At 45.5% G+C, this 25,925-nt stretch overlaps 2 protein-coding genes across 4 annotated transcripts in view; both read right to left on the bottom strand.

Moving 5' to 3' along the window:
* The window catches only part of IL10RB (interleukin 10 receptor subunit beta), a 30,942-nt gene extending 27,987 nt beyond the window's left edge, over positions 1-2,955 (bottom strand). The window contains exons 1-2 of the mRNA XM_047795634.1: positions 2,776-2,955; positions 1,126-1,252 (exon numbers count right to left, since the gene is read on the bottom strand). Coding sequence (XP_047651590.1) covers positions 1,126-1,252; positions 2,776-2,824 — 176 coding nt within the window. The 5' untranslated portion in view covers positions 2,825-2,955. The remainder of the gene's footprint in view (positions 1-1,125; positions 1,253-2,775) is intronic.
* Positions 2,956-3,803: 848 nt separating this feature from the next.
* Positions 3,804-25,925, bottom strand: part of IFNAR2 (interferon alpha and beta receptor subunit 2) — a 49,987-nt gene continuing 27,865 nt past the window's right edge. For 2 of the 3 annotated variants that reach the window (XM_047795604.1, XM_047795621.1), the window contains 4 exons: positions 22,268-22,431; positions 19,680-19,842; positions 12,762-12,892; positions 3,804-5,717 (listed from right to left, as the gene is read on the bottom strand). In XM_047795604.1, coding sequence (XP_047651560.1) covers positions 4,932-5,717; positions 12,762-12,892; positions 19,680-19,842; positions 22,268-22,431 — 1,244 coding nt within the window. In that variant the 3' untranslated portion in view covers positions 3,804-4,931. The remainder of the gene's footprint in view (positions 5,718-12,761; positions 12,893-19,679; positions 19,843-22,267; positions 22,432-25,925) is intronic. The other variant, XM_047795611.1, reaches the window with a different exon arrangement.

Raw genomic sequence — 25,925 nt, 5'->3', positions numbered from 1 at the left:
GAGTCACACTGGAAGCAGGTGCACGGCTCATCGGCCTTTGGCCTCTTGTTGCTGTTTGCACCTGGCACAAAGGTGTGTCCCCTGCAGTCTAGTCTGTGGTGTATGGGAGCAGGCTGCCCAGGGAGGGCTGGCACCGGGACAAACAGACAGGCAGGGCAGGTCCTATGAGGCCAGAGCACCTCCGAGGTAATTGTCATGGCTGATGCTCACCCTTCCTTCATAAGCCTCTGCTGTCTTCAGAGAACAGAGCTTTTCAAGCCAGCCAGCTGTTTTATGTTCAATTTCAGGACAGAGCCTCAGAGTCACTGAGTGCCCTCTATGCAAATTATCTGCGTGCCCAGCACTGGGCCAACAGTTTATAACCTTCGGGGGTGGTAAGCTAAAAAGGGGCTTCCTGGCTGCTTTGCATACCTCAGTTTTCTTGGGTAGCTTCCACTTGTAAATTGCTGACTTCTAGCAACACTACTCTAATAACTGGAGGGTGGTATCAGTGGCATGCTCTTAAAAAACATCAATGGTGGGAATTCCCGTTGTGGCTCCATAGTAACGAACCCGACTAGTATCCATGAGGACACCGGTTCGATCCCTGTCCCTGCTCGGTGGGTTAAGGATGCAGTGTTGCGATGACCTGTGGTGTAGGTCATAGACACGGCTTGGATCTGGTGTTGCTGTGGCTGTGGTGCAGACTGGCAGCTACAGCTCTGATTCAACCCCTAGCCTGGGAACTTCCATATGCTGCAGGTGTGGCCCTAAAAAGGCAATTAAAAAAAAAAATCAATGTGACGAGCCCCATGCGTGTTGGCACTGCGGTAGGCTACCGTGTTGGCAGATGACACCTTCATCTACATGAAAAAAAAAAAAATCTCTGTATTTATCAGTGGCCCAAAGATCACCATACTGTGAACCATCACAAGAAAAAGGATTTTACTTGTCTGTTTTCAAAGAAGAGAGCTTTTGTAAGAACTTCTGGGACAGAAAAGAAAAGACCAGGAGAAAGGCTCCCCTTAGGCTGTCATGGTTAAGCGGTGACAGCGGTCAAACTCTCTTCTGTGGTCCAGCTGAGGGACCAGCCCAGCCAGAACCGCCATCCTCTGGTGCTTCCTGCCAAGAGCATTCCAGACCCACCTGTGATACTGGGCTGTGAAGGTCAGATCCCCCTGGGGAAAAGCAGGTGAGTCCCACTGGAGAATGTTCTTGAAATTAACTGAATTCATTCTGACGTTTTCAGGAGGTGGCACCACCATTCCCAATGCTGTAAAAATAAAGGGGACAAGCTGGCAACCTTTTTTTTCCTTCAATTCACTCGGGGTCCAACACTCGGCTCTCCCCTATGGCTCCAAGTCTTCAAATGGGCATATGGCAGAGATAAACACACTTGAGCTGTGCTGAGGAGTCTGGATTTTATTTGAAGGCAAGAAACTGCTAACGCGAGACGGGTGGATAGCGAGAGTGAAGTGGGGACATATGGGGGTGACCTGGATTTGGCTGGTGGTGGAAAGATGGAAGGGGGTGGGTAGATGGATTTGAGATACATTTCCAAAGGTATAAACTCTAGATTTCCTGATACATTTGGTGTAAAGAAGTAGATATTAATGTCTATTCCTGGCTTAAGCACCTGATTGGGGCTGGGGCCAGGGAAATCAAGAATCTCATTTTAGGATCTGCATAAGGTTTGAGATGCTAAAGAATATGCAAGCAGGCGTGTCAGAGACAGCTGGATGTATGGGACTGGAGCACTCAGGACAGATCTGGACTAGAGGGAGAAATCATCATTAAACTTTATAACAGAAAATGCCCACGTTCCCATTGTGGCTCAGCAGGTCAGAACCAGACCTAGTGTTTGTGAGGATGCTGGTTTGATCCCTGGTCTCGTTCAGTGGGTTAACACTCCGGTGTTAGGGCAAGCTGCGGGTAGGTCACAAATGTGGCTTGGATCTGGCGTTGCTGTGGCTGTGGGGTAGGCTGGCAGCCGCAGCTCTGATTCAACCCCTAGCCTGGGAGATTCCATAGGCCACAGGTACGCCCTTAAAAAAAAAAAAAAGAAAAAGAAAAAAAGAAAGAAAGAAAAAGAAAAGAAGGAAAGAAAAAAAGAAAATCCCACACATACACAGAAGTACAGAGACAATCGTAAGAAATCGCTACCAGCCCATCACTCAACTAGTTCCAACAGATATAATTTGAGAGTCATGAGACCATAGCTGGTATTTAATGCCACAGTTTTGCTGACATCTCCCAAAGGGACAGTGCAGGGGAAGGAGTTAAGAGGGCTCAGGCATGAACTTGGCGGTCAGGAGATCTGACAGAGGTGAGGGATGTCTTGGAAGAAACAGCCTGATAAGTAGGAGGGAAACCAGAGGGTGAGGAACCCTGGAAGGCCAGGGGTGAGTTCATCAGAAAGGAAGGAGGGGCACCGTCTTGTTGTTTAAACTGGGCAGGCAATTGAGACCAGGACAGAGAAGTATTTTACTGGATTCAGGACTCAGAAAGCCATCAAGTCGCAGAGTTGAGCCGTCGAATCGAGATGTTAGCGTGGTGGACACTGAATGCGAGGCCTGACACGCGTCTATGGGATCTACCCAGGGGTCGCCTTTGGGGCTCTGGCTGCCTGGCGTCGTAGCCAGGTCTCCCGGTTCCCGAGCGCCCCAAGGGGCAGGACGCGACGCCACAGAGTGTCCGGGTCCTCGCGCGGGGAGCCCAGGTTGCGGAGGCGCACGGCCCACTGCGGAGCCGGCCCCCAGGAGACCGCCCGGAGCCCTCTCCCCGCAGACCCCTCACCTGACACCAGTAGGCAGCCGCCCAGCCAGTTCCGGAGGCTCCGCGCCATGGTCGCACCGGGAGCCTGGGAGGGCCCTCAGGGGGCCCGCGGGCAGCCGCCGGGCACGGGGAACACGCCCCCTCACCGGCGTCCGCGCCGGAGTGCACCTGCCCACCCCGCCCCGAGGCTGCTTCCGGGAACTCCGGGAGACAGGACAACGAAGCCCCGCCCCGCCCCCGCCCCCGCCCCGCCCCGGGCCCCGCCCCCGCCCCCCGCCCCGGGCCCCGCCCCTGCATGCCGAGCTCGAAAGGTCATGGGCAAGCGCTTGGTTCCAGCGAGGCAGAGGTGGCAGACAGGGGACTTTCCTCCTCCCGCTGAGTGGAAAACATGGATGGTAAAACAGGTTGCAAAACTCTACGTGGAGTGTCCTGATTACCTTAAGTGCATGCTTTGAAAGGAACCCTCAACCTAAATACATACACTCCAACGCCAACGCAGAGCTTACATCTGATGGTGGAATTAAGTAAGGGTGGTGGTGGTTTTTCTCTATACCATTCAGTATTCCCCAAGTGTCTCCCGTGTAAACAGGCGTGGACTCTATAATCCCCTCTCCCAGCAAGTAAACTGCTTTTCAAGCAATCCCTTAGCAAATCCAGTCTGGGAGAGTCTTCTTTATCTTATCCACCCCCTTCCTCCCGGGGATAAACAGCAACACAGCACCAAGTCACTTCTTTTGGCAATAATCGTTTCTCTCTCAAGACTGTGGAGAAAGGCTTAATTTCCTCTTTTTCAACTTGTGCTGTGGTGAGGTGGGAAAGCCCAGAGCAGGGTAAGCAGGGTGATATAAGACACTGCCTGACATCTGTCGCTAGAACAGTCCACAGGAACTCGAGGGCAGGGAGGCAGCATGTGTCCTCGGCCCCCATAGGCCACCACACAGAGTCAGAAGTTTTTTTGTGCAACCTAGAGACGCCGGCAGAACTATACATATATACGTGCTGCATGCATATCCCCTCTAATAAGGAATGGCTCTGAAGACATTACCAAGTTTCTAGTAAAAAGTATGTTTTATTTTCTTTTTACCATCTTCCAACCAAGATACAAAACTAAATCTGAAAATATGCCACTGAGGGTCTATTCCACTCTCCTATGCAAATGTTTGACTATTAATCATTATTGTTTATTCATTAATCATTGTTATTAATCACTATCAATCGTTATTGATGTGTGTGAGTCTGTCTTTCTCACTCAAATGGAGGAGGGCTGGACAAGGGGCCGAGAGTTGAAATCTCAAGCGTGCAGGGGACAGAATATCACCCAGGAGGAACTTTGAAGTAGGGTGGACCGTCCCTATTTCCAACCCAGAGTGTGCGCTTCTGCTCCTTTGTGCCTGCCTCCTTTCTCTCCAGCTGCCAGCCCTCCCTCCTCTTTTTCGGCCGCTTTCCTTCTCTTCCCTCCAGCCTGTGGAAAAACACTGCTGACTGCTGCTGCTAAGAACCCTGGTGAGTGGCTTCCTTTTCTCTCCCCGCCCCACTCTGGCCCAATTTAATAATTTCCCAGAAATCTTATAGGGCCCTGGAACCACCCCCTGAAAACCACAGGGAAACTTGCTCCTTTTTCTGGGAAACATGATGTAGAAACATTAGAAATTCATGAGAGCAAAGGCAGGGCACGCTCCCTTCAAGAGGAATCACCCTTTTTTTTTTTTCTTTTTTAAAAATTTTAAGTCAGCACCCATGGCATATGGAAGTTCCTGGGCCAGAGATTGAATCTGAGCCACAGCTGCAACCTACACTGTGTGGCCACCCTAGATCCTTTAATCCACTGCGTGGAGCTGGGGATCGAACCTGGGCCTCCACAGCACCCCCACCACCCAGGGTGCTGCTGCAGTTGGATTCCTAACCCATTGCGCCTCCGGGAACTCCCCAGGAGCATCAATTTGAACGTGTAAACAATGCACTGAAAGATACCAGGATACTCTGTTTCCCACCTGCCCTTCCCCCAGACAGGGAATTTGCATAGACAATGTCACCAGGAAGCACAGGGAATCTTTGGCCTCCTGTCCCTTCTCTGGAGAGCACTTAACAAACAGACCCTGTGAGAGCGAGTACCAGTGTGGGAGGGAGGATCCTGGAGGTAGTAGGCGTCTAAGTTAATTAAATATTTTAGGATTCATTCATCTCATGATATATCCATCCCCGATGTCAGCGTCCGACTCGGAAGTGTCACTCTTATCAGGAGAAGCATCTTTGGGCCCCGGGCGTGCCCTCGCGGGGCTGGGGAAGGGCTGCTGTGTCCCTTTACCACGGACCTCCAGAAGGTTCGATTCTGTCCCAGTGGCATCCTCTAGCCCAGCTGTCCCTTCTGGCTGAGATGATAACATTGGCGTGACCTCCGAGTCGTCGTCTTCGTCTTCGTCTTCGTCTCCACTGTCGTCTTCGTCGTCGTCGTTGTCATTGTCGTCGTCATCGTCAGAGTCGTCATCGTCGTCATCAAGGACCCTCACGCACACAGACTTCAAGTCCACGTTGAAGACAATTCTGTCCTGAGACCCCTCTGGGGGGCTGCTGTCCTCCGGGAAATAGGGGTCCTGCTGCAGACTCCCCCTCCTCTCGTAGCCCCCACTCTGGTATTCCGACTGCCAGGCGCTGGGCCCTGGGGCCGCTGGGGCTTCGGCAGCAGCCTCGGGCTCTGGCAGGTCGGGGTCCTCAGTGTCCGGGTCGCTGCAGTAGTCCTCCAGGGTAGCCAAGGAGGTGGAGGCTGGACAGAGAGGCCTTAGCCTGTGCATGGTGTAACCACCTGCGTTTTTCTGGGGGGCTGCTTCGCTATCGCTGTCGCTTTCATCATCATAATTATAATTCCACTCTTTCTTCTTCCTGTGAATATGAATGATCTCCACGGTAGACACGTTTTCCAAGGGAGGCAGCTCAGGAAATACCCAGGCGGACAATTTAGAAAAAGTCTTTAAAAAAGAAAGAGAGAGAGAGAGATGATGATGATCAATTCCGAGTGTTTATTCTTTCTTTCTTTCTTTTTTTTTGGTCTTTTTGTCTTTTCTAAGGCCGCATCTGCGACATATGGAGGTTCCCAGGCTAGGGCTCTAATCGGAGCTGTAGCCGCCGGTTTACACCACAGCCACAGCAACGCGGGATCCAAGCCGCGTCTGCGACCTACACCATAGCTCACGGCAACGCAGGATCCTTAACCCACTGAGCGAGGCCAGGGATTGAATCTGCAAGCTCATGGTTCCTAGTCGGATTCGTTAGCCACTGAGCCATGACGGGAATGCCTGTTCTTTATTTTTGACATAAGAAAACTTAACGAGGTTAACCACACAGTGATGGGGAAGGTGGTACTGAGGAGAATAACCCAAAAAAGCAGTAACAGTAACATTTGCGTGGTGTTTACCATTCACAAGGCACTGCTTTGTAGTAACCTACACATGATAACTCTTATTACCCTCTCGACTGCTCTATGAAGTAGCTTTACTAGTCTTTTTTTTTGTCTTTTTTTGGTCTTTTTGCCTTTATAGGGCCACACCTGCAGCACATGGAGGTTCCCAGGCTAAGGGTCTAATCGGAGCTGTAGCTGCCAGCCTACACCACAGCCACAGCCACGAGGGATCCGAGCTGCGTCTGCGACCTACACCACAGCTCAGGCCAATGCCAGATCCTTAACCCACTGAGCGAGGCCAGGAATCGAACCTGCAACCTCATGGTTGCTAGTCAGATTCATTTCCACTGCACCATGACGGGAACTTTTTTTTTTTCCCTCCAGCCTTGCTCATGGCATGCCGAAGCTCCTGGGCCAGGGATAGACTTACTAGTCTTATTTCCCACTTTACAGATGAGAAGATGATTCAGAGAGGTTAAGAAACTCACCTAGAAAAAAAAAAAAAGGAGTTCCCTTTGTGGCTCAGTAGTTAATGAACCCGACTGACATCCATGAGGATGCAGATTCCATCCCTGGCCTCACTCAGTGGGTTAAGGATCCCGAGTTGCCATGAGCTCTGGTGTAGGTCAGAGATGCGGCTCAGATCCTGCGTGACTGTGGCTGTGGTGTAGGCGAGCAGCTGCAGCTCAGATTTGATCCCTAGTCTGGGAACTTCCATATGCTTCGGGTTCAGCCCTCAAAAGCAAAATAAATACATAAATAAGAAACTCGCCCAGGTTTCAGGAATCCTGAGTGATGCAGACTGCCTGCAGCAGAGACAACAGCCCCACTGCTTCCCACTGCTGTCCTCCTGTGCTTTCTTGCTTGTCGGTGGAATCTATCCACTTAGGCTGGATGGATTTCAACTCTGGATCACCAAGACTTTCTTAAGGGTATCAAGGAACGGTGAGGAAGGAGAGATGCTAGGGAGCCAATTCCAGGGGGCTCCAAGCCCCCTGGACCGGAGGACCTTATAGATATGGGTGATCCCTAAATGGTCAGGAACGAGAAGAGCAGGGAGACTGGAGCTTGCTCTACTCTGGCACCTCCAGGACCCAGCAGGGTGAGGTGGGCAAAGGGGCCTAACTACGATGGGGTCACAGTGAGAAAGGTGATCACGAAATTCCCTTCACAGACCTGGAACTGTCATTGACAACACCCTCCTCTCTACTCTCCTGCTCAGGCTGCCCCATTGGACAAACCTACTCTCGCCAACCCAGCCTAGGGGTCAAGTGTTCTAATGGATTGTTTATCTTTTTTCTTATTGATTCATTGGGGCTCTTAATATAATCTGGGTTCTAACTCTCCCTTGATTATTTATGCTTCATGTATTCCCCCCGGTCCATGGTTTAATATTTTACTCTCTTTATAATGACTTTTGATGAAAAGAAATTCTCAATTTTAATGTATGAAAATATATCCAGGGGAGTTCCCACTGTGGCTCAGCAGGTTAAGAACCTGAGTAGTATCCATGAGGATGTGGGTTTGCTCCCTGGCCTTGCTCTGTGGGTTAAGGATCTGGTGTTGCCACAAGCTGCAGTGTAGGTTGCAGATGCAGCTGGGATCAGAGAGCTCTGATTCAACCTACAGCCCAGGAACTTCCATATGTCTTGGGTTCGGCCCTAAAAAGAAAAAATAAATAAATAAATAAATAAATAAAGAAGAAGAAAAGAAAAGAAAGAGAAAATATATTGATTTTCTTTCTTTATGGTTCCTGCTGACTCTTAGTTTTGCCTTTCACATTAGTCTTTAACATGGCTGGAATTGAAGTTCATGTATGGTGTGAGGTAGGGCTCCAAGTTCATTTTCCCACATAGAGATAACATTTATTGACCTATCGAACCCTTTCTCACTGTCATTCCTACATGCCATTAGTCATGTTTCCACCTTTGTGGGTCTGCCTCCGGGCTCCCCACTTAACTAGATCTTTGTTAATGCCTTTTCAATAGTTTGATAATTTTTCTCCACAATGGGCTGGTTACATCTTCTGTTGGATATCTTCCTTAAATATCCAAAAAATTTCCATGACTGTTGTAATGGTATTTTAAAAACTGTACGATTTCACTTAATTGCACAATTCCATTGAACAGTATCAGTTCAAGTTCAAAAAGAGGTGAAACTGATCCATGCTGTTACGTGGGTGTGGGCAGTGACTAAAAGGTGGGAGAGAGACTTTTAGGGAGGCTGCCTCTTGTTTTCTTTCTTGATCTGGGTGTGAGTTATGTGGATGTGTTGAGTACGCAAAAATCCACAGAGTTTTTTTTGGCTATGATTTATGTACGTAATTTCTTGGAAGTTGAAAAGCAACTTACATAAAAATGTGTTTATTTTCTAAGTGATTGTTGCTAATGTATAAAATGCAAACATTTTTACATTAACTATTTTGTAGGCAACAACTTGGCTAAACTTATTAGTCCTAAATATTCATCTCTAGATTCTGAATTTCTTACCTACCCAGTCGCATTATCTATAAATTATCATTGTCCCTACTCTTACTTTTCAGACTTTAAGCTCCATGAGGGTATGGATTTTTCTTTTTTGTAAAATAATGGCCACACCCACAGCATATGCAAGTTCCCAGGCCAAGGACTGAATCAGAGCTGCAGCTTGACTTATGCCACAGCAGTGGCAATACTGGGTCCTTAACTCACTGCACCCAGTTGGGGATTGAACCCACGCCTCAGCAGCCACCCAAGCCGCTGCAGTTGGATCCTTAACCCACTGTGCCACAGAGGGAACTCAGGCATGGTTTTCAGTTTGATTTATTCACATCTATATCCCCAGCACCTATAACATGTGGACACACAGTAAGTATACAGTACACATTGGTTAAATGCAAAAAAGAAGGAGGAGGAGAAGAAAAGAGAGTGTTTAAATTTTTTAACATCTGTTTTTGTTTTTTTTTTAGGACCACACCCATGGCATATGGAGGTTCCCAGGCTAGGGGCTGAATTGGAGCTGTAGCTGCTGGCCTATGCCACAGCCACAGCAATGCCAAATCTGAACCATGGCTGCAACCTACACCATAGCTCACTGTAATGCCGGATCCTCAACCCACAGAGTGAGGCCAGGGATCGAACCTGCATCCTTATGGATACTAGTCAGGTTCGCTAACTGCTGAGCCACGATGGGAACTCCTTTAACAGCTATTTTGATTAAACATACATACACAAACATACTTGACCTGGGGGGTTCTGTTTTACTATCCTTAGAGTTTTTACTTAAACGCAGAGTAACAATTTTTAATGGAGAAATACTAGACAGGCACAAGATAACAACAGTTCCTGTCATTACTTGGGGTCATCACAATAACAAGTGTAAATATAATTGGCAAGTAATTTGGGTGCATTTTAAGGTCAGAAGGAACCCCAGGGAGACCTGGGAGGAGGGTTAGTAATGAATTAAGGCAATTCAGGCAGAAGATTATCTAGAAGCAGAGGGTTGTAGTGGGGCCTTTGTAGCTCAAGGCTGCACGAGAGCTATGAGCTGGCGAGGGATTTACCTAAAAGTTCAAGGCTAAAGCAATGCATGGCCAACAGAAGAGTTGGGAGTGAAAGCTGAAAATAAAGCCAGCAATGAAACACTAACATAAAAGACCCCCCCCCCCCCAAAAAAAAGAACACATGTTAAAGATACACAGGTAAATGGATAGATAAGAACCAACCATTCTTGCAAGACCGGGACCCTTGTGGATGAAATCCAGCCCAGAGGCATTTACATCTCATAAACCACAGCCGGGGGCCAGGTTCAAAGACTCCAAAAGCCCCCTCACCCCCCCCAAATCCCTCCCCAACCCAACCTGAACCAAGAAGAACAACAAGAAAAAGAACAGTACGTCAGCCCTGGAAAAGAATGAAACAATGCAAGGCCATCTGCAGCAACATGGGTGGACCTAGAGATGATCAAATTAAGAGAAGCAAGTCAGCGAGAAAGATAAGCGTCATATGCTATCGCTTATTTCTGGAATCTAAAAAAGGGATACAAATGAACTCATTCACAAAACAGAAACAGACTCACAGACATAGAAAACAAACTTCCTGTTACCAAAGGGAGTAGTGGAGGATGGGAAAGATAAATTAGGAGTTTGGCAAGATTAATATATACACACTCTACTGTATATTAAATAGGTAAACAACAAGGACCTACTGTACAGCACAGGAAACTATACCTAATATCTTGTAATAACCTGTAACAGAAAAGAATCTGAAAAAGAATATTTATACATGTAGACTGAATCACTTTGCTGTACACTTGAAACTAAGACAACGCTGTAAATTAACTGTACTTCAGGAGTTCCCGTCATGGCGCAGTGGTTAACGAATCCGACTAGGAACCATGAGGTTGAGGGTTCGATCCCTGGCCTTGCTCAGTGGGTTAAGGATCCGGCGTTGCCGTGAGCTGTGGTGTAGGCTGGCGACTACAGCTCCGATTCAACCCCTAGCCTGGGAACCTCCATATGTCGTGGGTACAGCCCTAGAAAAGGCAAAAAGACAAAAACAAACAAAATTGTACTTCAACTAAAAAAGTTTTAAAGAAAGAATTAAAAGAATTAAAAAAAACATAAAAAGAATACTACACTTTTATCACCTGTGGAGGGATATTTATTTAGGACCATTAAAAAATTAGAAGAAGGGGTTCCTGCTGTGGCACAGTGGGTTAAGAATCCGACTGTCAAGTTTCCACTGCGGCTTGGCAGATTAAGAACCCAATGGAATCTCTGTGAGGATTTGGGTTCACTCCCTGGCCTGGCTCAGTGGGTCAAGGCCCTGGTGTTGCTGCAAGCTGCAGCATAGGTTACAGATGTGGCTGGGATCTGGCGTGGCTGTGGCTGTGGTGTAGGCCTCAGTTGCAGCTCTGATTCAGCCCCTAGCCTGGGAACCTCCGTGTGCTGCAGGTGCAGCCCTAAAAAGCAAAGAATCCAACTGCAGTGGCTTGGGTTGCTGTGGAGACAAAGATTTGACCCTTGGGCCTGGTGCAGTGGGTTAAAGGATCTGGTGTTTCTGCAGCTTTGTAGTAGGCTGCAGCTGTGGCTAGGACTCAATCCCTGTCCCAAGAACTTGCCTATCATGCAGGTGCAGCCATAAAAAGAAAAGAAAAAATTGGAAGAAGGCAAATGAGCTCAAACATAGAAAAACAAATTTCTGAATGAAAAAATTATAAAACTAATGTTGAAAGAAGGCAATGGGCAAGAGAAAATGAAAAATGATGGGGTGAACCAAAACATATGAGGAGGTTTTAGAGATATGTAAGATCAATACCCAGACTTGGCTGAGATTAAAGGCCCTGAGCAGGAATAATACACCCCAGGAAGCACAGAGAAAGCACAAAGTGGCTGGTTTCACTAATAATTAACACAGGGAGTTCCCATCTTGGCGCAGCGGAAATGAATCCGACTAGGAACCATGAGGTTTCAGGTTCTATCCCTGCACCCACTCAGTGGGTTAAGGATCTGGCGTTGCTGTGAGCTGTGGTGTAGGTCGAAGATGAGGCTCGGATGTGGCGTTGCTGTGGCTTTGGTGTAGGCCAGCGGCTACAGCTCTGATTAGACCTCTAGCCTGGGAACCTCCATATGCTGCGGGTGCAGCCCTAAAAGGACACAAGACAAAAAACAAGAAACAAAAAACACAAAAACACAAATAGGAGCAATGCTGAGGTCTGTTATACTATGATAAACAAACAAAAGTAGTAAAAAATGATTAATATCAGCAGAACTTTGAAGAAATGTGTACACCTCTGTGTTGACACTAGCATTATCAATTAATTCTTTATGCCTACTATTTATTTATTTTTGTCTTTTCTAGGGCTGCACCTGTGGCATATGGAGGTTCCTAGGCTAGGGGTCAAATCAGAGCTGTAGCCACTGGCCTACGATGCCAGAGCCACAGCAACGCAGAATCCCAGCCGTGTCTGCAACCTACACCACAGCTCACGGGCAACACTGGATCCTTAACCCACTGAGCGAGGCCAGGGATTGAATCTGCAAGCTCATGGTTCCTAGTCGGATTCGTTAACCACTGAGCCATGACAGGAACTCCCTTTATGTCTTTATTGAAGATAAATTCACTTTGTGTATATATCCCACTGAAATAATTCAAACTAAGAAAATAATCCGTATCAAAATGTTTACTGCATTATTCACAATGGCCGAAGAAAGAAAAGAAATAAAAAAGAAATCAATCCAAATGCTGTACAGCTAGGAAACGATTAAGGGACCAAAGATATATTAATAACACTGGAACACTATGTGATTATTGAAAATCATATGTGGACAAAGCATAAAATGCAAAAGATGTGTTTTTAGGAATAGAAAAGAACCCAGTGATTAAATAACCTTTTTTTTGGGGGGGGGGCACACCCAAGACATATGGAAATTCCTACACCAGGGATCGAATCTGCATCACAGCAGCAACCAGAGCCGCTGCAGTGACAATGTCAGATCCTGTGCACCACAAGGGAACCCCAACACCTTGTTGTTTTGAGAAAATGGGGTTTTCTTCTGCAAAATACTTAAGCATATAATAAATATTCCTAAGTAAAATGAAAAATAAAGAGAATTAAAAAAAATGCTACATACCAAAACTTTGGGGAAATCATTTCTTAAGCATATATAACCAATCCGTTTCAGTGTCACTATGGTGCTTATGAAGACAGCAGCTATTACAAACAGAGTAATTATTCCTCCTAGTTTGGTAGATTCTGACGACTCTGTTGATGAAAAATTAAAGGGCTTTATTTCAAAGCAAATCCAATAAACAATTGCAGTTGGGAATAAATGAGCACTGATCAGGTGGTCGAGGGGTTTATCAAGGGAGCAAAAATTGGAAAAACTATTGTTAAATACGAAAGAATGGAAAGTCATCCACATATACATATTTAAAAAAATGGTGAAAACAATAGATTCAGTTTTTGAAAGTAAAAACTTCGTCTAGTTGGTAATTATATCCTATGACTGCAGTGTCTAAGATGGTAGCCATTAACCACGTGTGACCATTGAAATGTAAATTATCAAAATTAAAAAGGAGTTCCCGTCGTGGCGCAGCGGTTAACGAATCCGACTAGGAACCATGAGGTTGCGGGTTCCATCCCTGGCCTTGCTCAGGGGGTTAAGGATCCGGCATTGCCGTGAGCTATGGTATAGGTTGCAGAGGCGGCTTGGATTCTGTGTTGCTGTGGCTCTGGTGTAGGCCAGCGGCTACAGCTCTGATTCGACCCCCTAACCTGGGAATCTCCATATGCCGCAGGAGTGGCCCAAGAAATGGCAAAAAGACAAAAATAAATAAATAAATAAATAAATACTAAAAAATAAAAATAAAAAAACAACCCAACCCGTTTCTGAGTCACACTAGCCAGGTCTCCAGTGCTTGTTAGCATGCACCACAGATAGGAAAGAATGGAAAAAAGGCAGTTTGGATAAAACAACTGGGTCACTTCGAGGCTGACCTTGGGCCACACCAGGACCAAAAAGCAGGGCTGTGCAAAGTTGCTATGTCCTATTAGGAGTTCTCCTGTAGTTTCTCACCAAAATTACTTTTGGAACATTTCAATTTTTGAATGAAGATAGCTTTTTTTCCATGAGTCCAAATGGACTGAGAAGAAATCAATCATTATGTAACTAAGGTTCTCTTAAATTTCCAGAAAGACTTTTTATTAATATGAATCCTAAAACCACAGCCTCAGGCAATAGAGGAGAGAGAAAAGGAAAGATGGATGATATGTTTAATTTGTCTACCAATCATCTATCTGTCTATCATCTATCTTTCTGTCTGTCTGTCTATCATCTGTCTACCTGTCTGCCTATCTATTATCTGTCTGTCTATATATCTACCTGTCTGTCTGTCTGTCCATCTATCTATCTACATGCCTATCTATCTATCATCTATCTACCTGTCTATCATCTATCTACATGTCTGTCTGTCTGTCTATCTGTCTTTCTACATGTCTATCTGTATGTCTATATATCTATCTACCTGTCTGTCTATCATCTATCTATCTACATGTCTGTCTGTCTGTCTATCAATCATCTATCTACCTGTCTGTCCGTCTGTCTGTCTGTTGATCTATCTTCTATCCAACTATTTATCTACCTATCTACCTGTCTATCATCTATCTGTCTGTCTGTCTATCTATCATCTGTCTACCTGTCCGCCTATTACCTATCTGTCTGTCTATATATCTACCTGTCTATCTGTCTGTCTGTCCATCTATCTATCTACATGTCTGTCTGTCTATCATCTATCTATCTACGTTTTGGCTGCGCACATGGCATGTAGAAGTTCCCTGGACAGGGATCGTGTCCGCGCCTCTGCAGAGACAACGCTGGGTCCTTAACCCAGCGAACCACAGCAGGAACTCTGGATCATTTATTTTAAAAGTCTTTCAGAGGACTAAAGAATGAACAGAAAGAAATTCAGTGAAGATCTGCGATCTTAGGTGGAAGAAGATTCACAAACCCATGCTCATTCCCACCAGACTGAAGGAAGGCTTGTCATGTCAATGGCAGTTCTACAATCAGATCTAGCCTTAAAGGCACAGCTTTATAATGGAAAATCTTACATGTGTAGAATTTACATCCCTGAAAAGGACACTGTGAACCAAAGTGATTGCTTTGGAGGAGCAATGACGTCATGGGATTCCAACCCCACCCCTCTTCATGCCCCAGTGAATCACTTGAACTAGAATTTCAGTTTTAGGCTCTGCTTCTAGGAAATAAAAACAAGATGCCACCCTATTTAAAAGAGACCTGCTGTCCTCTACCTAACACTGCCCCTCCCCCACTCCCTGCTTATTTTTTTTCCCCATAGCATTTATCATCACTTAATATCCTACATACTTTTTAATCTTGTTTTCCTATCTCTCTCTATTACAATGTAAGCTCCGTAAGGTCAGGAATTTTCTTTTTATCTTTTTGGGTTTTTTTGTTGGTCTTTTTCCATTTCTTGGGCAGCTCCCATGGCATATGGAGGTTCCCAGGCTAGGGGTCGAATCAGAGCTTTAGCCGCTGGCCGACACCAGAGCCACAGCAACTTGGGATCCGAGCCACGTCTGCAACCTACACCACAGCTCATGGCAATGCCGGATCCTTAACCCACTGAGCAAGGCCAGGGATCGAACCCACAACCTCATGGTTCCTAGTCGGACTCGTTAACCACTGAACCACGACGGGAACTCCCAAGGTCAGGAATTTTCATGTTTTATTCACTGTGTTATCCCTAGTATCAAGAAGAGAATCTGGCACATAGTAGACCCCCAATAAAGGTCTGTGAAAAGGTCCCTTAGGACCTTACTGAAAAAAATGCCAACCAATTCATGTAAGGTTTGACCAAAGGGAAGGCATTTCTGTAGATCTCTGGACTAAATCCTCCCAGATCAGTACTGCCTTAAGATGTGTTCACTGCTGAGTCCCGGTAAGTTAACTCTGGTCCTAGGTCATCCTTCTAGAATCCCTCACCATCAAAACCTATCTGGTGCCTACATTTGGCTAGTTGGGGGTGGTTCGCATGGCCAGTTTGGACAGTGACGAGGCCATCTAGTTCCTAAAGTTTCAGACAAGCATTGGGACATGAAATATTTGGGGAGAGAGGCTGTACTTTAATGATTTGGGGTAATGATAAAAGGATGGAGGCTGACGATATACAATGATTTGCTCAGGGAAATAGGCAGTGATGGGACAGCATGCTGTCTGTGGCCTGACTATTTTTTTGGAGGTGAAATAGAGAAACAGGGCAGACTGAGTTTGAGCAAACCAGTATCTGTCATGTTATACTACTCATCTGAGTTTTTACTCCTGTGACATTCTGACTTATAATAAGATATACAGAAGTGGGGCCTTTGTCCTCAATTCTGAAACCCTTGGAATTGCCTGTGATAAGAGCAAAGAAAGTGAAAGAAGCCTTTTTGGTTATTCATAACAAGTCCCTTTCAACCTCACTTGGTTTCTGTTAACCAGGTGACTTTTGGAAAGCCCCCCACGGCGGGGGTGGGGGGGTGGGGGAGGAGGGGGCAGTTGCCAGGGGAACCAACCTGGAGATTTAGAGGGTTTAAACTTTCAGCCCAACCCCCTTGATCTTTAGGGAGGGGAAAGGAACTGGAGAAGAAATCACCAATGGCCAAGGATTTAATTGGTCATGTCTAAGTAATGAAGCCTCCATAAAACCCCAAAATGATAGGGTTCAGAGAGCTTCCAAGTTGAACAGGGAGAATGCCCAGAAAGGACATAGAGGTCCAAGGCCCCCCCTCCCCAACTACCTTGCCCTCTGAATCTCTTCCTTTTGGCTATTCCTGAGTTGTAACCTTTTCTTTATTCTTTCTTTTTTTTATTATTTTTTTTTATTTTTATTTTTTGCTTTTCAGGGCCACATCTGCAGCATGTGCAAGTTCCCAGGCTAGGGGTCGAATCGGTGCCGCTGCTGCCCGCCTACACTATAGCCACAGCAACTTGGAATCCAAGCCACACCTGTGACCTGACCACAGCTCAAGGCAATGCTGGATCCCTGAGTTGTAACCTTTTCTAATAAACCAAGAATCTAGTAAGTAAACCATTTTCCCAAGTTCTGTGAGCCCTTCTAGCAAATTATCAGAGCTGAGGAAGGGTTTGTGGGAATCTGATTTCTGGCTGGTTGGTCAGAGTCCACGTGACAACTTGAACCTGCAACTGGCACGTGAAGCTAGGCGCGGAGAGGGGCAGGCTTGTGGGATCTGATGCTGTCTCCAGGCAGATAGTGTCAGACATGAGTTAAATTGCAGGACACCGAGCCGAGATAGAAGAAGAATTTGGGGTGGTAAAACACCTCCCCACATCCGGAGTACAGGAGTATTCTGTGAGCAGAGGGGAAATCATTGCTCCATTCAACTGGTTTTACAGTTCTGTTTGTTTATAAGATCATGGGATTATATTGGTAATAAAATCTGGCCTTTGTCCTTGGTTCTTGGCACAGAATCTCAAAAGCCCTCAGAATTTCCTCAGTGTCTTTGGGGGACCCTATCTGCGTTTACATGAATGAGCTGAACTTCTGGAATTTCTGGCCCTACCCCTGACCTCTAGGGAGGGGAGAGAGGCTGGGGATTGACTTAATCACCAATGGCCAATGATTTAATTAATCACGCCTACGTAATGAAACTCAGTAAAAACTCTGGACGGCAAGGCTTGGGGAGATTCTGATCAGTGAACCTATCAAAGTACAGGGAGGGTGGTGGATCCTGACTCTGAAAGCACAGAAGCTCCTGCACTTGGAAGCTTTCAGACTATGTGTCTCTTCATTGGGATGCTCATTTGTATCCTTTATAATCAAAGGGTAATCATAAGCAGAGCATTTTCCTGAGTTCTGTGAGTCATTGTAGTGAATTATTAAATCCAGGAACCTCTGCATTTGTAGCCAGGTCAGACAGAAGTGTGGGTAGCCTGGGGACCTAGGACTGGCAGCGGGCATCTGCAGTGGAGCAGTCTTGTGGGACTGAGCCCCTTAACCTGTGTCACCTCCCAGTAGTTAGTATCAGAACTGAATCAAAAAATAAAACTAACATACCATCCAGCAATCCTACTCCTGAGCCTCTATCCAGAGAAAACCATAATTCAAAAAAGATACAGGCACCCCATTGTTCATTGCAGCACTATTTACAATAGCCAAGACATGGAAGCCACCTAAATGCCCACCCCCAGAGGAATGGATAGAGAAGATATAGTACATGTATACAATGGAATATTACTCAGCCATAAAAAAGAATGAAATAATGCCATTTGCAGTAACATGGATGGACCTAGAGACTCTCATACTAGTGAAGTCAACCAGACAGTGAAAGACAAATATCATATGATATCACTGATACGTGGAATCTAAAAAAAAAAAAAAAAGACACAAACGAACTTATTTGCAGAATGGAAACAGACTCACAGACTTTGAAAACTTTATGGTTACCAAAGAGGACAGGTGGGAGGGGAGGAATGGACTGGAGATTTGGGATTGGCATATGCACACTGTGGTCTATGGAATGAGGCAAAAGGGGACCTGCTGTATCACACAGAGCATGCTACCTAGAATTCTGTGATAATCTCCATGGGAAAAGAATCTGAGAGAGAATAGATATGCGTAAATGTATGATTGGGTCACTTTATCGTATAGCAGAAATGATCACAGCCCTGTAAATTAACTACACCTCAATAAAACTTTAAAAAAAAAAAAAAAAGAACTGAATTGAATCTCTGGACCCCTGGTTGATGTCGAGAACCAGTGTTAGAACACAAATATGTTAATTTGTTTTGGATTTACATTTTTGTATAGGTATAAAGAATCTTTATTTATTTATTTATTTATTTTTGCTTTTTAGGCCTGCACTCATGGCATATGGAGGTTCCTAGGCTGAGGGTCCAGTCGGAGCTATAGCTGCTGGCCTACGCCACAGCCACAGTAACACAGGATCTGAGCCTCATCTGTGACCTACCGCACAGCCCACAGTAACCCCTGATCTTTAACCCACTGACCGAGGCCAGGGATTGAACTCGAAACCTCATGGTTCCTAGTCGGATTCGCTTCTGCTGCGCCATGATGGGAACCCCCGGTATAAAGAATCTACATGGAGTTGTAGATTTGCCCACATTTAACTGACATAAAAATGACTGAAGCTAAAGCCTTGAGATACTTTTTCCTTTAAAATTGATCTCTGTGTCATTTGCCTGTGACAAATGACACTGCCTGAAGTTATAACAAACGCTGGGCACCTTGATGTGTCAGGCACAGGTTAGTGGCCCTCACCTCAACCGCAAATGAGCCATAGCACTCAGCCACCTCCTTCTAAGTCTCACTTTCTTTTCCTCTGGTAGATCAGAACATTCAAGAAGTTTTCACTGGGGTTGGAAAATTCAGAAAGGCTTCTTTGGGGGCCATCTTTGTGGATTTTCACCTGTGGTAAAACATTTGGAGACCCAGGGCCTTCTCGAGAAAATAATCAGCAGTAGATGTTCCGTAGCCTGATTGCTTTTGCTGCCAATTCCTCCCTTCGGAGGAAGGCTCAGGGAGCACGCTGTTTACGGTTGAGTTGCCTTGGCAACAGAAAGGCTTTTCAGCGTCATCTGTCCTGACAAGTTTCCTTTTCATCTGTGAGCTACAGCCACTTTTCCTGAGAGCCAGCCCACATCTACGAACCTCACCGCATCCATCACTCCACCCTTTGATACCTCTGCCGCTGCTTCAGCCACCCAGCCTCCTCCAGCTCTTGGCTTGAATAATGGCCAAGCTAAGGGCACACACAACTGACCGTGATCCTGGGTCCCTGAGATAAAAGCGTTTCCACGGCAGGAGAACTTGTGACTTTATCAAGGAAGTTACCTGATTGTCCCCATGGTGGGGCAACATGAAAGGGACTCTACCAGGTGGGCGAGCCTGACAAAAACATCTCTGGGATGTGCCTTTGTTGGAAGAAATACCTTTAGTGGCCCAGAACACTGAAAACTCATTAAACGGAGGAAAAGCAAGATATGCATTTTCAAAAACTGTCATACCTGATTCCCGTTGAATGAAGGTACATTTTAAGGGTGATCTATTGATTTTATTCTGGTCTTTAGGCTCAAAATAGACAGAGACACAGTAGTTTGTGTTTGGAATTAACTTGTCGATGACATAATTGAAATTTTCAGTGATGTTTCCCTTTATTCGGGGTTTATGCTGTAAAAAGGAGCAAAACATCAGGAAGACTTTTGAGTGAAGAATACCATTTAGAGGCAAAGCATTTAGACTGTCTTTGGGGATTTGTCTTCGAATCTTAAACAGGGTTAGAAATATCATAGGCTTTGCAAGAAAAAGTATTTATAAGTCACTCAGGGCAAGCAATCTATCACTTGTATGACTGTACCTATAAACACCCCCCACACACACACACATGCACATGCGCATTATTTAAACCATGAAATCTAGCCTATCAACTTCCTTTTACAAATGAGGTGGAAAACTCCCAATGAGGCAAAACTATCTCCATGATGTCATTTTGGCAAGACAAGCTTATCCTGCAGTAAGATCATCTCCGCAAAAATAAGAAAATAAGATTATCCTATTTCATTAATGATCTGTGTCTACACTCCAGAAAGTGCTTTTATATATATTAACTTATTTGATTAGCAAGAGTCTGCAAAGTTGGTGCTATGCTCCTTCTCCAGATGAGGTAACTGCAGCCCAGAGTGGTTAAGTAACCTCCTCAAAGCCACACAGCTTGTCTGCGGCAGAACTGAGGCTGATGTCTGGCGAGGTCTTCTCCCTAAAAATACTTTGCCTCTTCATCCCTAGCTCCTTCTCCATCGAAGAGATGAAATGAAGGTTCTTTCATGAAGAATAACTTCTGTGTAACGCTGAGTAGTTTTCCAAGTACATGCTTGCCCGTAGTTTTATAGATTAGGATTTGTAGCAGGTCAAATACAGCCTTCTGTAATATTTTTTTTTTCTATAAGTTTCAATTGGGAAGGAGGAGAAGTTATTTTTTAACACTTCCCAACAAATGAAAAGATCTTGCGTGGGAAACACGCGATTAAGACAAAAAGGGACAGAAGCAGAAGGGTGGGCAGGCTCTCGCCTCTACGGGAAACTGAGAAGCGGTAGTTGAGAATCAGAACATCTGTCTGTGCTGCACACCTGAGATGGTCAAATGTGATCTCAAGTCAGCAATGCTTGCTTCCTGTTTCGGGTGGGTGGCCGAAAGGAGGCACCCTGCCTCTCTGCCCTGGGACTCTGTGCCCTCTCCCAACTGTGACTCATGTTGGTCCAGCTCCCAGCCAAGGGCAACCTCTTCTCATGCCCATGATTTTCTGTCACCTCTCATCTCCTCCAGGATGCTGTTCCAGCACCCACCCCCTCACCAACATTTTCCCTTTGCATATGAACATGTTGTCATTGTACCCATCTTTTTTTTGTTATTTTGTTGTTGTTGTTCTTTTTTTTTTTTTTTTTTTTGCTTTTTAGGGTCACACCTGCAGCATAGGGAAGTTCCCAGGCTAGGGGCTGAGGACTGAATTGGAGCTGCAGCCACAGCCACAGCAACACCAGATCCGAGCCAAATCTTGGACCTACACCACAGCTCACAGCAACACCAGATCCGAGCCAAATCTTGGACCTACACCAGAGCTCACAGCAACACCAGATCCTAACCCACTGAGTGAGGCCAGGGATCAAACACATCCTCATCGATATTAGTCGGGTTCATTACCCTTGAGCCACAAAGGGAACTCCCTTATTGCTCCCATCTTAAGCAGAGGCAAACTAATACATATGGGATGGAGGAGTTTCCATTGTGGTGCAGCAGAAAGGACTCCACCTAGGAACGATGAGGTTGTTGGTTCGATCCCTGGCTTCACTCAGTGGATTAAGGATCCAGCATTGCCATGAGCTGGGGTGTAGGTCACAGATGTGGCTCAGATTCCACATGGCTGTGGCTGTGGTGCAGGCTGGCAGCTGTAGCTCCAATTCGACCCTTGGCCTGGGAACCTCCATATGCCGCAGGTGCATCCCTAAAAAGCAAGAAATAAAAAAAAAAAAATACATATGGGATGGATAAACAGCAAGGTCCCACTGTATAGCACAGGAGCCTATAGTCAAGATCCTGTGACAAACCATAATGGAAAGGAATAGGAATAATACTATATATACATGTATATATAACTGAATCACTTTGCTGTCCAGTAGAAGTTTACACAGCATTGTAAATCAACTATATTTCAATAATTTTTTTTAAAGCCCCTCCCTTGACGCCACTGTCCCTCCAGCTACCATGGCATCCCTCTTCTTCCCTTTATAGAAAACTCTGGAGACTTCTTTCCTTCAGTGTCAAACCACAGTGAAGCCCACACCCTTCATTTTTAGGGGGTGGCTGCACCTGAGGCATGCAAAAGTTCCTGGGCCAAGGATCGAACTCCTGCCACAGCTGTGACCCGAGCCACAGCAGTGACAATGCCGGATCCTTAACCTGCTGCGCCACCAGGGAATTCCCAGCGACCCTTCAGTTTTAATTATTCAAATTATTCCAGATGTCTTTTTTTTTTTTTTTCTAAGATCGCCCAATGTATTCACTGTCAGAACTGGACTCGGAACTGTTTGGGCTACTTACCTTCTTCTCCATCCCCCCGGATGGCTTTTCGATGACTTGTACTAAGTAAAACTGTAATTCTTCCTCATTAAGTGTCTTGGAAACAACAGACTGAAAGTTCACATTCACACTGATGTGGTCTGTGAAACCAGCAACCTCAAAGTCTGGGGGGTCCAAAGACACTGCTTAAAAAACAAACAAACCCAAGGTCAGTCAATGACAGCAAGATGGCAATGTTTCCATTGTCATGATACAACCAGACCTCTTTACAAAAGCTTTTTCTTTCTTTCTTTTTTTTTTTTAATGGGCCGCACCCGTGGCATATGGAAGTTCCTGGGCTAGGGGTCAAATTGGAGCTGCAGCTGCCAGCCTTCACCACAGCCACAGCAACGCTGGATCTGAGCTGTGTCTGCGACCTCTACCATAGTTCATGGCAATGCTGGATCCTTAACCCAGTGAGTGGGGCCAGGGATCGAACCTGCATCCTCAAGGATCCTAGTCGGATTCTTAACCTGCTCAGCCACAACAGGAACTCCAAAGCTGTCTTCTTTTTAATTGTTGTGGCCCTTGCTGAGGTATGGGTTATATATATTTTTTTACTGGTGAAAAACTGAGAATGATAAAAGTATAGTGGTGTGTCTACTCTTACCACAAGAAATGGAGGACAGATTTGGGGGTGAAAGTCAGTACTTTGTCAATTTTCAGGTTGTATTCGAAATACAAGTGTGAAAATTCTATTCATAAGGGTGAGAATAGGAGTTCCCATGGTGGCGAAGAGGGTTAAGGATCTGAAGCTTAGGTCAAAGCTGCAACTTGGATTTGATCCCTGGCCCGGGAACGACCAGGTATCAGGGGTGCAGCCAAAAAGAAAAAGAAAAAAAAAGAGTGAAAATGATTTCTTTTCATATAATAATACATAACCACTGCAGAAGCAGCAGAAAATACAGAGAGGCAATTGTCCTTGAATGGGGTTAATCATCTTTGCCGATGCTGTATGTGTGTAGATCTATACACACGTATATAAACTAAACTATCGTGAACACACATACACACGCATCTCAAATCAAATCATTTGCACATTGTTTTGCGTGATATATGTCTTCACTTAACTAATAAACATATTAATGCAAGTTTATCTACATTAAGAACTGCCCAACTATGGAGTTCCCATCGTGGCTCAGCAGAAACAAATCTGACGAGCATCCATGAGGACGCAGGTTCGATCCCTGGCCTCGCTCAGTGGGTTAAGGATCCGGTGTTGCCGTGAGCTGTGGTGTAGGTCGCAGGCGAGGCTCGGATCTGAATGTTGCTGTGGCTCTGGCGTGGGCCGGCAGCTACAGTTCCAGTTTGACCCCTAGCCTGGGAACATCCATATGCCACCGCTGCGGCTCTCAAAAGGCAAAAACAAAAACAAACAAAAACAAACTAAAAAGAACTGGCAAAGTATGATCTGTGGGTTAGATTTTGCATAGCCTGCGGGTTCAGAATGGTTTTTATTTTTGAAAGGGCTGTAAACAAATGAAGAAGGATATATGTCAGGGACCATATATGGCCCACAGAGTCTAAAATATTGCTTTCCTGGGAGTTCCCATTATAGCTCAGTGGGTTAAGAGGTTAAGAACCTGACTAGAGTCCATGAGGATGCAGGTTCATTCCCTGGCCTCACTCAGTGGGTTAAGGATCCGGCGTTGCCATGAGCTGCAGTGCAGGGTGCAGATGCGGCTCTGATCCTGCAGCTGCAGTTCCAATTCAACCCCTAGCTCGGGAACTTCCATATGCCACAGGTGCAGCTCTAAAAAGAAAAAGTTAAAATAAATAAATAAATAAATAAAATAAAGTATTTCTTTCTGGCCCCGAGAAGTTCCTGTGCGGCTTAGTGGGTTAAGGATCTGGCAATATCACTGCTGCATCTCCAGTCGCTGCTGTGGCAAGGGTGCCTTACTGTCCATATGCCACGGACATGGCAAAAAAAGAAAAAAAAAAAGTCACTTGCCCTGATCTCCATCATAATTTTTCACAGCTAATTCTATCCCACTAATTCTGTCCTATCATTTAACTGACTCATTCTATTGAGCATTTAGACTGGCTCTAATTTTTCTGACCAGAATCTACATATCATGAGTACTCTTAGAGCTCAATCTTTGCATTTGGCTGGCATCTTTTCTTTAGGACAAATTATTAAGGGATTCTGGATTACAGCAGGCATGTGTTAAGGTTTTTAGATTTATGTATTTATTTTTATGGCCCCATCTGCAACACATGGACGTTTCCAGGCCAGGGACAGAATCTGAGCCATACCTGTGGCAACGCTGGATCCCTCAACCCACGGTGCCTGGTCAAGGATTGAACCTGCACCTCCACAGTGACCTGAACTGCTGCAGTTAGATTCTTAACCCACTGCTCCACAGTGGGAATGCCAAGGTTTTTAATATGTACTGCCAAACACCCTCAGAAAGGCTGTGTCAGCAGTTCCCACAGTGGATCAGCGGTAACAAATCTGACCAGTTTCCATGAAGACGTGGGTTCGATCCCTGATCTTGCTTGGTGGGTTAAGTATCTGGTGTTGCCGTGAGCTGTGGTGTAGGTGGCAGATGAGGCTCGGATCTGGCATTCTGTGGCTGTGGCATAGACCAGCAGCTACAGCTCTGATTCTACCCCTAGCCTGGGAACTACCATATGCCATGAGTTTGCCCCTAAAAAAAAAAAAAAAAAAAGAAAGAAAAGAAAGGAAGAAAGAAAGGCTGTGTACACTCCCTGAATTTCCTCTAAATCTGGGTATTTACATATCATTACTATTTTCATATACATTCTTGAATGGTCTGAACACCATCTTCTTTAGGGTGGGCTTTTCTTTTCTCTGTGGACATGCACACAAACAGGCAATTCCACAAGTCCAGAGAATCTTACAAGCATCTGTGTTTGTTCCAGTGGGATTCAGCTGTCATCACTGTGCTCAGCACGCATGCTTGGGTACACACCCACACAGCCCTCTCCAGGGAGCGGAAGCCGCATCTTTCTTTTGGAAACAGGCTGCAGATCAGGACACCGAAGAAGTGATGGAGCCTGGCTGCAGTAGTTAGGAAAACACTGGCCCAAAGAGTTGTAACAGCTCAGATACAGGCTTTTTTTTTTTTTTTTGGTGAGTTTAATGTCTTTTTTCTTTTTAATTTATTTTTTATTGTTATTTCCCCCAACACATTTTTTTCCCCCACCGTAGAGCATGGGGACCCCGTTACACATACATGTACACATAATTTTGTCTCCCATTGTCATGCTGCATTGCAAGTATCTAGACATAGTTCTCAGTGCTACACAGCAGGATCTTGTTGTTAACCCCTACAGACTTTCTGCACCCCGTTCCCCACTTTCTGTCAGGTGTGAAAGAAAGCACAAAGCAGCAGCTACTCTATACCAGACCCGAACACAACGCTGTCAATCAACTCTACCTCAATTAAAAATGAATTTTTAAAAAGTAACAGCGATGAATGTCCAAATGCCTGCTTTATACAGGCACTGAGTCCTCATCTGCAAAGGACAGGCTATCGTTCCAGTTTTCAGATAAGAAAACGGAAGCTCAGAGAGGCAAAGGAACTAATCCATGGGTACAGAGCCAGGAAGTAGCTGGGCCAGGAGGTGAACCTAGCCCTGCGTCTAAAACACCCTTGCAGAACTTCCTACT

Source organism: Phacochoerus africanus, chromosome 1 (genome assembly GCF_016906955.1).
Source record: "Phacochoerus africanus isolate WHEZ1 chromosome 1, ROS_Pafr_v1, whole genome shotgun sequence".
Classification (NCBI taxonomy): Eukaryota; Metazoa; Chordata; class Mammalia; order Artiodactyla; family Suidae; genus Phacochoerus; species Phacochoerus africanus.
Note: the sequence above shows the minus strand (reverse complement) of the source record. Positions and strands in the feature narration are given on the sequence as shown.